The 11644-nt window shown below is 40.1% G+C and overlaps 2 protein-coding genes across 5 annotated transcripts in view; both read left to right on the top strand.

Moving 5' to 3' along the window:
* gkap1 (G kinase anchoring protein 1) overlaps positions 1–4668 on the top strand; it is a 12379-nt gene extending 7711 nt beyond the window's left edge. For 2 of the 4 annotated variants that reach the window (XM_046035841.1, XM_046035842.1), the window contains exons 8-13: positions 2284–2370; positions 3363–3426; positions 3535–3605; positions 3701–3778; positions 3891–3940; positions 4231–4668. In XM_046035841.1, coding sequence (XP_045891797.1) covers positions 2284–2370; positions 3363–3426; positions 3535–3605; positions 3701–3778; positions 3891–3940; positions 4231–4297 — 417 coding nt within the window. In that variant the 3' untranslated portion in view covers positions 4298–4668. The remainder of the gene's footprint in view (positions 1–2283; positions 2371–3362; positions 3427–3534; positions 3606–3700; positions 3779–3890; positions 3941–4230) is intronic. The other 2 variants (XM_046035844.1, XM_046035843.1) reach the window with 2 other exon arrangements.
* A 3218-nt stretch (positions 4669–7886) lies between these two features.
* LOC123959872 (ubiquilin-1-like) overlaps positions 7887–11644 on the top strand; it is a 7837-nt gene continuing 4079 nt past the window's right edge. The window contains exons 1-10 of the mRNA XM_046034187.1: positions 7887–8107; positions 8249–8391; positions 9066–9193; positions 9371–9633; positions 9885–10046; positions 10134–10296; positions 10614–10735; positions 11044–11127; positions 11348–11463; positions 11591–11639. Coding sequence (XP_045890143.1) covers positions 7976–8107; positions 8249–8391; positions 9066–9193; positions 9371–9633; positions 9885–10046; positions 10134–10296; positions 10614–10735; positions 11044–11127; positions 11348–11463; positions 11591–11639 — 1362 coding nt within the window. The 5' untranslated portion in view covers positions 7887–7975. The remainder of the gene's footprint in view (positions 8108–8248; positions 8392–9065; positions 9194–9370; positions 9634–9884; positions 10047–10133; positions 10297–10613; positions 10736–11043; positions 11128–11347; positions 11464–11590; positions 11640–11644) is intronic.

The following is an 11644-nucleotide window of genomic DNA, read 5'->3' as shown; positions in this document are numbered from 1 at the left end:
TGACAGACACAGCAAACCTTCTTGCCACAGCTCGCATTGATGTGCCATCCTGGATGAGCTGCACTACCTGAGCCACTTGTGTGGGTTGTAGACTCCGTCTCATGCTACCACCAGAGTGAAAGCACCGCCAGCATTCAAAAGTGACCAAAACATCAGCCAGGAAGCACAGGAACTGAGAAGTGGTCTGTGGTCACCACCTGCAGAACCACTCCTTTATTGGGGGTGTCTTGCTAATTGCCTATAATTTCCACCTGTTGTCTTTTCAATTTTCACAACAGCATGTGAAATTTATTCTCAATCAGTGTTGCTTCCTAAGTGGACAGTTTGATTTCACAGGAGTGTGATTGACTTGGAGTTACATTGTGTTGTTTAAGTGTTCCCTTTATTTTTTTGAGCAGTGTATATTTCAAGCAGCATTTAGATGCTTTAGAAAAACAGAACAGGATGAATAATCACTGAAGCAATTGGCATATTATAGTACTTTACCTTACCTAGCCAAGGTGTAACTCATACCACACAATTTGTTTGTTATTTTTGATTTCACCCCTTAAGAGTGCACAAATATTGTATTCATTTCGTAGGTGTCATTTACACTGTGGCTGTCTCCATCACTTTTTTTAAAGCATTTGTTAAATATGTTCTGAAAAATGGCTTGCAACAAGAAATGTTAAAAAAAACAAATGAATACTTTGAGAAAGGTTTATTTGCACGATAAGAAAACATGCAATGCATTTTAAAGATAAAAGAAACAAATGAATTTTTCAAAAAGGTTTAAGCTAAAAAAATCTGAATCACTTTATTTAAATAAAGACAATTCTACTATAAATTGGTGCAGAAAATGTCTCCAGAATGCAGGAAATTAAGTGTTTAGTACTCAAAATTTCCTAGAGGACCCCCAGACCCCCATTTAAATATATTTCAGCATTGAATATTTTATCAAATAGTGTTAAAATATCTTCTTGCCTTGTTCTCGTGAACCCAATATTGTGAATCGTGCATGTAAGCTAAGAGTATTGTCACACTCCTAATCTGAACCCTTATGTCCCCACCACTTTTCAACACAAAGTGACGTCCTTGATTCATTTTATCTTATTAAGTACAAACACACCCCAAAAAGCTATAATGTGTTAAATATGAACATATTATAATAAAATGTTTTGTTAAATTCATGTAACTTCGTAAATAATATTCTCGAGCTTAAAATTAATACAGATTTTCCATTAAACGGCAGTGAAGTTGGTATTAAATTTAATCCTAGGTGGTCTTAAAAAGTCTTAAATTTACGTTTGAGAATCCTGGGGGTACCCTGTCTCTCTCTATTTCACACTTAACGTAGGGCTGGACGATATGGCCAAAAACGTTATCATGATAAAAAGTTTCATATCTTTCGATATCGATAATTTTCACGATAAGTCTCAAATTGTTATTTCTTTCGAGTTTAAAGGCTGATTTTTGCTTCTGAGTGAGTTAGTTGAAGAAACCTGTTGGTTAATTGTGGTTTAAACTCTTCTTTATGGGCAACACTTGAGGCCAAACAGTGGATAACTTCACAAACCTGAGGATTTGAGCATTCAAAACATTTATAATAACATTGTCAAAAAATATGTAAATGCTCCGTATTTGTATAGCGCCTTTCTAAAAGTCTAGTCTTTTCGACCACTCGAAGCGCTTTTACACTACATCTGCATTCACCAGTCAAACACATTCATACACTGAGCCTAAGTGCTCAAACAGAAACTAACATTCACACACATTCATACACTGGTGGAACAGCCGCCATTCGGAGTTCAGTATCTTGCCCAAGGACACTTCGACATGCAGCATGGGGGAGCCGGGGATTGAACCACCAACCTTCCGCTTTAACTCCTGAGCCACAGCTGCCAGGACACAATGCACGAGTAAATATAAGTAAAAAAAACACAAGTAGAAGCTTTTTCCAGTCCTTTTTCCTCAACAAAATAAACATCTTAATAAAAAATAATTCCTAATTCGTGTATGTTTCAAGTGAATAAAATCCAACATTTATTGAATATTTATTGAACATTTGTTATATTGTTATTGAAAAAAATAAATCACGATAATTATTGTTTTATTGTCCAGCCCTAACTTAACGTTTACATCTGTTAGTCCGTCCATACAGCTGTCTCCACATTTATGCTGATTGCATAAATGCAGCACCGCCTACCAGAAGTTTCTGTTTCCTTACTTATTGTGAAATTACTTGGAAAGTATAATCCCCCCCCCCACACCAACTTCCTCTTTTCTCCCTGTCCTTCCCATTAGGACCCCCGAGCAGAGCAGCTGAAGTATGAGCTGGAGAAGAAAGACCAGGAAATCCTTAAGCTAAAGAAGACCATCTCGCAGTGGGAGGTCGGCAGTATGAGCAGTTTCCACGTCATTCTATAATTTCACACTGATCTGCCAGAAATATCTATTTATCACATATTGCATACAAATATATCTGTAGACTCATGTATTTTAACAAGAAGTTATTTGAGGACACACAATTGACATGCAATTATGATCATATTTTTAAATAAAACTAAAAAGGGCCTGTGTCCACCAAAGCGTTTATCAGCTGAAAACGCCACCTGCTCTTCTGAAAACGGCTACTTGGGAGTGCTAGGGTGCGCTTTGGAGGCGCAGCGTTTTTTTCGGCTGAGACGCTTTAGTTGCTATGATACATAATATCCGTGGAGGTGATGTGCTGAAATAACTCAGCGAGGAGGCACATGGTTTCGTTCAAGAGCTGAGAGGGCTCGGTGTGGTGTTTGTCCCGCCCTTACTGCACTGTGATTGGGCGGCTGGCTAAAAAGTGAGCGCTGCATTTTTCCTAAAGTTGAGCATTTTTCAACTCTTGGTGACTGGGCAAAAAACGGGCAGCGTGGAAAAGACGCTCAGCACCTTGTCACACAGCTGGCATTTTTACCATCTTGTAAAAACACTGTGCTCCCATTGCAATGAATTGAAAAAAGGCCTCAGTAAAAAACACTTTGGTGGACACACTAAGACTTTAATCTGTTGTCAGAGGATCAGAACTGCCCATTTGCTGCTGTAGACTGCAGCCTTTTTTAAGTGACAGGTAATGATTTACTGGAAAAAAAATGAGGACATGATAAAATGTGCAAGAAATGGTTGAGATGAGGTGGTGAGAAAGAAAGTACCAAGGATTATCTGTTAAGTATCAACCTCTGTTTCCCTGTAAACTTGAAATGTTTTAGAGTGATCTCTCTCAAATCATGGAGGCTGTGTACTCCAGTAGTGACAAGTTTCCAGTCTGAAAGAAATGTATAAACGTGTCTACTGCTTAAACCATTTGGTCCACACGGTCTGCCTGTTGTTCTTGCTCTTCAACTCTACAGGTCAAATACAAAGAGGTGAAAGCAAGAAATTCCCAGCTGCTTAAGATGCTCCAACAGGGAGAGAGTGAGTTGAGCATAATTACACTTGAAGTCTTGCTTTTCTTTCTTTCCTGATGGAGATTTAATGTAATCTGTCTGATGTTCTGTGACGTTTCTAACCTCCCCCCTTCAGTGAAAGATAAAGCAGAAATCCTTCTACATGTAGAAGAGCTACTACACATAAAAGAAGAACTGTCCTCACAGGTGTGTTGCATAAACATTAAGCGAGGGGGAAAATGAGTGGGTGAGATATTTCTACATTTGTCTGCATTTGATTAAAAAACTTGTTTGTTTCTAAGGTAACGTTACTACACGCTGCACTTGAACAAGAAAGGTCTAAAGTCAAAGGTCTGCAGTCAGATCAACCAAAACATCAGGTGAGTTCAAATGATCCCAATGAGAAGCCGTGTGTGTGTGTGTGTGTGTGTGTGTGTGTGTGTACACGGGTGTATGCACTTGCATGCATGTTCATTCTTTCCCTGTGTGTAGACCAGAGAAAAGGCAGCCAGTAAGTCAGGTGCGGTGAGAGAAGTTACAGTGTAAGTAACAGACACAGCACAGAATTACAATGATAAGAGTACAATGTATTTTATTACTATACCCAGCTGAAGTCAGGGTCAAAGTAAGCTTAGTTTAAGTTTAACTTTAATAATGCCGCGGAGCATTTCATTTTATGTTTTTATGGTTTAGTAAAACTTAAACTAGTAAAAAATGTGGGTTTTATTTAATATTTTTTCCACTACGTATCTTTTAACTTGAGCGGATACAATACTTTGTCATACTTATGTTATAAATAATTGTATACTTTCTGGGCTTTTCTTGTTGGCAGGGAAACAAGAAAGGGAAGAAAGGCTCGGAGACAGATCTATGAAGGTTTCAAAAGGAAAAGACCTTAAAAGCAAAATTAAATGAACAAATGAAGAAAAACGCTACTGATCACAATCAGGGTTCTTTCTTTCTTTTTTGCTTTGACTCATGTCAGCATATAATGCATGCCCCCGTAATTACACACACACACAGGACACACTCCAGACATAGCAGAAAGTATTACACAGTTGAACAAGAATACAGAAGCTTTTGAAAATTATTAAGTTTAAAGTTTGTGTTGAACTGGTGGCTTGGCACAGAGGGCTTCTCTCTGCAGGCTCATCTAACTGTTGAGGGCCGTGTGCCTGGTCTGTCTGTGGGGTGTATTGCCGAAATGACAGATGTGAAATGTTTGTTTTTGTCACTGTTAAGTAAATAAAATACTTTTTCAGTGAAAAAACATTGTTTTTTTGTTTTTTTTAATATTTGTAGTTAAAGGTTCAGTGTGTACGTTTTAGTGGCATCTAGTGGTGAGGATTGCCACTTGCAACTAACGACTCAGCTAGCACAACACCTCTACCTTTCCAAGAAGCTTCGTTGTCTGACACGCCACGTCGGCTCTTGTGCTAAATAATACGTGTGGTCCTCCATTTGTCCAAATTTCACACATCTTACTTCTAACAAACCAGACTACTTCTTATCTGTGTACGTATTCAACATAGTGACGAAATGCACTCTGTAAAGCAGTTTGTCTGTTTGGGCTACTGTAGACACATGGCTGCACAACATGGAGACTTCCATATCAGAGGACCCCCTGTGTATGTGGATAAAAATGGTTACAAAGTGCTTCACACAAAGCAGCAAATTAAAAATCTTCAAATTATAAAAATTACGAGATTTTTTTTGATAAAACAAATGATTTCCGATAATGTAAGATAAAATAAAGATTTGGAAACAGAAAAAGACTATTTAAAGAAAATAAAACCAGGATAAGCTCTCTGACAAAAGTATGATCTAGGAAGAGGTTTTCTTAAAGCCCCCCTCCAACGGGGGTGGAGGCAGATGTAAACATTTGGGGCTTAGCTGAAACCTAGGGTGTACTGTGGGTGTACTGTCAGAGGGAGATTTTTTTTCTCCCATTTACAGCAGCTATATGCTCTATTTGTAAAACTGTTCGAAATAATAGCCTAAATATCTATATGCCATTTGGGAAAAACCTGATAGTTGCCCAGGAAATAAATTTTCCTGTAGAGCCTACATCTTATTTTGTATTTAGTTGTTTTGTTCTCCAACTATCTTCATCATTGTGAAATCATCACACAACGAATGTTGAGGATGACATATTTTCACTCTCGCCACTTAAAAAGAGGCAAAAATTGCCGGATGTTACAATTTTTAAGTTGCATATCACAGGTAGGGTAGATAGAATTTGGTGTAAAAGCATTGCAAAACTTGAAACCTATATTTGTTACACTATGCTGGACTAGAGTTCACAGAATTAATGTTTAGTTGGCAAATGTACATCTGTTCTTCAGGACTCTGAATTCATTATTTGACAAAGAACATTTACTTTACAAACAGTGACATCTGGTGGCTTGTAATTAATATCACTGATGTTATGTATAATAAAATTCTAAGAAGCCTGCATGTTAAGTGCTGCATTAAATATAGATGTTACAGAGCTAAAAGCCTAGATAAATATTTTTACTGACACAATGAATGTTCCTTTTTGGTGTAGTTTACTCCGTGCCACTGTGGGCTCAAGTTTTTAAACTTCATGGTTGATATTTATTTGATTACTCTGTATCAGGAGGAGTTCTCGTACTTGATTATGTCTTTCTTGTGTACATCACTATGTTTCATTATTCTCCCCTCTTCTTATCCCACTAATGTGCTAATTTGTAAGGAGATATGTAGCTGCGCATGACATTTTGCAAAGAAAGGACAAGGACTTTAGCAAAAAAAAAAGTAGGGAGCTGTAAAGTAAGAATGCTTTCAAAATGATACATGTTTATAGTTCATATTAATCAATTAATAAAATATGGAGTGTCTAGAAGAAAAATCAAATCAATCTTTGGTGTGACCTTAGCCTTTAAAACAGCATCAATTTTTCTAGGTTCACATGCACAAAGTCTGGGATTTTGTAGTCATAGCGTCCGGTGTGTGATTAAACAATTATATCAAACAGCTTGTTTGATATACTACATATACTACTACTAATAATCACCAATTCATGTAGTTTGAAACACAATCCTTAACTGAAAGAAACAGCTGTGTAGGAGTAATACAACTGGGTGAGGAACAGCCAAACTCGGGTAAAATTGTGAGGCTGCTGAAGACAGTTTAATGTCAAAAGTCATCCACCCATGGCAAGACTGAGCACAGCGCCAGGCACAAGGTAGTTATGCTGCATCAGAAAGGTCTCTCCCAGACAGAACTTTCAAGGCATAGGGGGGTTTCCAGATGTGCTGTCCAAACTCTTTTGAAGAAGCACAAAGAAACGGGCAACACCAAGGACCGTAGACGCAGTGGTGGTTGGCCAAAGAAACTTACTGCAGCAGACAGCAGAAACATCATGCTTCCTAACGACGATGTTTTCCTAACCATAACCAAGTACTTTTGGTGCCTAAACCCAACCAAATTGCAACCGCTTCACATCGTCAATAAAGCCTCTGGCGCTTAACTTGCCATTTGGGTCACAGAATCTGATAGGTCACACATTTTGGTGTCACACAGGCAACAATGAAACATTGTGGAGGTTTGTTGCAAGTTTGGGGCTGCATGTCTGCAAATGGAGTTGTGAATGGTCTCCTCAATGCTGAGTAGAGTCAGATATTTATCCATCGTGCAGTCTGATCAGGGAGGAATTTGATTGGCCCCAAATTTATTTGGCAGCATCAAGATGGCCCCACACATGTAGCGTAAGTCATCAAGAACAATCTCCATCTTAAAGAAGATCAAGGAGTCCTGGCAGTGATGGTAAGGCCCCCACATAGCCCTGATCTCAACAAAAAGTAAGTCTGTCTCGGATTACACAAAGAGAGAGAAGCAACTAAGGCTCCTTAAATCCACATAAGGACTGAGGGTAGTTCTACAAGATATCTGGACCAACCTATACCTGCCGAGTTCCTTCAAAAGCTGTCTGCAAGTGTAACTAGAAGAATTGATGCTGTTTAGATAGTTTAATACTGATGTGATTTATATTTTCTTCTGATGTTCACTTTGCATTTTGTTAACTGATAAATATCATCTATTAACTATATCGGTCAATTTTTGAAAGCATTCCCACACACATCTTTTGCACAGTAGCCTACAAACACGCAAACCACATCTTACCTACTTATTATTATATTTGACTTTTGGACCCATATAGTACTGCCACTTTGTAAAAATGTGGATAATATGATTTTTCTGAAGCTGTGAAAACATCTGGAAGGATTTAAAAAAAATAAAAAAATCTGAGAGCATATGGCCTAGTATTAGAAATGCCGATGATAATTACTGATTTTGTTGTGTAGGTTAGCCTACAATGTTTTTAAGTTGGTTATATAATAATTAGACAGTGGCACTCCTGTTAAAACAACAAAAAAAAAACTGTACATTGAAAACGGAAACATAATGAGCTGCAGGAGCACCCTGCGCAGTCGGGTCAGAGCTGGTGTCCACACCACTTTCTGCCGAGTCATCGGGACAGACACGCGCCTCCTTCCCGGGACTGTGCGCTTCTCTCCAGGTCCGCTTATCATCATCTTCGTCAGAGGACCGAGATGTCAGACGCAGTGAGAAACGAACCGAGAGCACCGAGTGATAGTCAGAGGTCTGAAACGATCCACGTTACCGTCAAAAGTCTCACGGAGAGCAAAGACTTCACCGTTGAAAGAGGCTGCACTGCCAGACAGGTCAGGACATCTGGGTTGACACTTGGGTTGCTGTGTGGGTAGGACTGGCTTGATTTGAGCTTGAGCTGTGGACTAATGTGAAAAATAATGACTAAAGCGTGATTTTTGTGTGTGTGTGTGTGTGTGTCTGCGTGTGCGCAGCTGAAATGGGGTCTAGCAGAGCGCCTGGGAGTCCCGGCAGAGCGACTCGTGCTGATCCATTCCGGCCGGATCCTCAGAGAGTCAGAACTCCTGAGTCACCTTAAAGCACAAGATGGCTCAGTCAGCCTGTGCATGATCCAAAGGTACACAGAAGCATTTCTGGGAATTACTCGTTTGTCATCAGAGAGATTATATATTTTACAGTAATGTACATTATGTGGCTTGAAATAGTATACTGTGTGTTTTAGTAATCTACATCAAGGATGACTAGGAGGACTCCTTTTGAAATAAGTCACTTTACCTTTGTGAAGTCAATGTTTGTAAACCAGGACCACTTTTGCCTAATTATAGAAATCATACATTAACAATGATGGTGTGGTCATTTCTGTCATGTCCTGTGAGACAGACTGGTAGAAGAACTCCATGTTGCACTACCAGAATAAAATTAAGTTTATATTGTTGCAACAGATTTAAACCAGACTTTAAAGCTCATCTGGACACAACAAAGTCAGCACCATATTCAGTTCCTTCATTTGTTATCTGTTATGGGTCACACTAACAAATGGAAATGAAAAAATGGATGGTATTCGCCTTTAATTTACTGTGTAAACATATTTACCCTCAAATGGTTTTAAATTCAGTAATATTTTTATATAATGGGCAAATTAAATCCTATGATTGTTACACAGAATCATCAGACTCCCAGATAATGCATCAAATTCCACTTGAGCCCCAAAACTTCCCCTACACATACATACGCAGTTTTTTTCACCACAGTCCTGGAACTCTATATTCACATTCAGTCCATCCCTCTCAGGCTTCAGCAGTCGTCTGCTGCACCCACCCGTGATCCAGCTTCAGAAGTGGTCCCGTCAGAGCTCACAGCCATTCTGGATCCTAACCCTGATATCGTCACACCATCTCCCACCTCTCCCCTCTGCCTGGGTAAGAACTGCACAACACAAGAACTCCCCTCATCTCCAATTATTTTCTACCTTTTCCTCATACTTCAAATCTCACACCACATTTGCATTTTATTTATGTTTCTAATTTAAAAAATTCCTCTTCTCTCTGTCTGGGCTTACATACTTCTGTTCTTTGGATCTGATCTTGTTTCCAAAGTGGAAGGTCTGGACAGTCTTGGCCTATCAAACAGCGGACGTGGCTTCTTCCCCACGCTCCAGCGCCAGATGGAGAGCCAGCTGCTGGCTGACCCAGAGATGATGCGCCGTGTCCTGGGCTGCCCCTTCGTGCAGAGCACCCTCTCCACCTCCAGCCCGCAACTAACCAAACAGCTCATTCTGTCTAATCCTCAAATTCAGCAGCTCCTGCAAACTAACCCCGAGGTGGGAGATATGCTTAACAACACAGACGTCATCACACAGGTGGGGATAAAAGTGTGTGTGTGTGTGTGTGTGTGTGTGTGTTTGAGGTACAGGTTTGTTCCAAGTTGTGAGTGGTTTAGTGTGCCAAAGAACTGCCAGCATTATACTGTGTACATGCAAAAATGCCCCACTGTACCAAGATACTACTTATAGCAGTTTGATAACTGCTACTTGAACATAGTTAGGCCCTCCTTGGCTAATTTCTCCGACCCATATGTTCAACATCTTCTTAAACTTGTCTCCCTTTTCAGGTGTTGGAGCTCGCCAGGGACCCTGACATGATAGAGAAAGTGATGCGTAATAAAGACAGAGTATTTGGCAATTTGCTGCCAGAGCAGGACAGCCCTGAAACCATCACTGGTGATTGTGATGGCCTTCAGAAGACAGACACAAAAAGTCTCAAATTATCACAGGTATAGGTTTGGAAATAATGTTTTCCTGATCTGTTCAGATAGTGTCAAACTAATCTTGGGTTTTTAACCTGTTGTTTGTGGTGTCAGATCCAGATAGGAGTGCCCCCGGCAGTGACTGCATCATCTGGCAATCAAAAGCCAACTGAAAGAGAAAGCGAGCAGACTCCAACCCTCTCCGCTCACTCCACAGATCCTCTCAGAGAAGTGACCGCCACGTCTGGATCTGATCCAAACCCTCAGAGCACTGCAGGCACGAAAATACAAACTCACACAGTTTAACTACACTAATTAAGAAATTCATGCCCATAAGGGATGGGATAGCTGGGTATTCAAACCAATCTGGCAAACTCACAATCATGCACATGGATGCTACTCAGGTGTTTTCAGTTTTTTGTCCTTTGATGTATTTCTTAGTTCTTTTAAAGGCGCTGGTACTCACTGCCATCTTCTCCAAAACAAACCAAGAAAGAGGTCATCAGTTTTAATTGGCTAAACTATAACTATAAATATAGATTTCTCCCTGCTTTTCTTCATCTTGTATCTGTGCACTCCTCCCACTTTCCTCAGGAATGCAGTCACTGCTAGAGGAGATCACATCCAGTCCAGGACTGATGGAGAGCCTGCTGTCTGGGCCGTACGTCAGTAGTCTTCTGAATTGCCTCAGCCAGAATCCTGACCTGGCTGCACAGGTGACGCACACACAATTTATGGGTGGATGCAAGCACAAAACATGCATAGCAGGGAACACGTGACAGGCAGCCAGATCACTTATTTCTTTCACTTGACATTGCACATTCTTCCCAACCATTTAGTTATTTTTAAGATTGCAACGTATTAGCGTCTGAATTATATGGACTGCAATTCAGAGGTGTGGAACCGGGCTACAACACCACCCCACTTCTTGTTAACATATCCGCATAATCTCTCCACACAATCTCCACCCAAATCCTACAGAGGGTTTATAGCCCATACGGCTCACATTTTCACACTGTTTCAGATGCTGCTGAGCCACCCTTTGTTCTCAGGAAATCCTCAGCTGCAGCAGCAGATGAGACAGCAGATCCCTCTCTTCCTGCAACAGGTTCGTTTACTCTCCTCACATTTAAACACTATCACTTCTTGAAACTAGATCAACTACAGTATCATAATCTGCTCAACATTAAGCAAAATGTCTTGTGTATGATACATTCTTCATTTACTTGTAGTCTTCCATAGTACACTCCACACAGGTCTCCACTCAAACTCCAGTGCTTATTGTTTCTTATTAATTTCTTCAGTATTAATGAATAATAAATATGTAGATGCAGAGTCCAGAGCTGCTGTCAGCCATGTTGAACCCCAGAGCCATGGAAGCTCTGCTACAGATCCAACAGGCCCTACAGACTCTTGCTGCAGAGGCTCCAGCACTGATACCAACGTCAGTATAAATACACAAAACAAACACACACTGTAGATTTCAACCTGAAGATTACTCACAAGATCGGTTTAGTTTCTCGGTAGAATCTGGATTAAACGTTTATGCAAACCACATATCTGTCTTGCAGGGCTGGGCTCATAAACACTGGAGACAGTGTTAATGCCTCCCCTGAGCTAGCATC

Source organism: Micropterus dolomieu, linkage group LG21, assembly GCF_021292245.1.
Source record: "Micropterus dolomieu isolate WLL.071019.BEF.003 ecotype Adirondacks linkage group LG21, ASM2129224v1, whole genome shotgun sequence".
Classification (NCBI taxonomy): domain Eukaryota; kingdom Metazoa; phylum Chordata; class Actinopteri; order Centrarchiformes; family Centrarchidae; genus Micropterus; species Micropterus dolomieu.
Note: the sequence above shows the minus strand (reverse complement) of the source record. Positions and strands in the feature narration are given on the sequence as shown.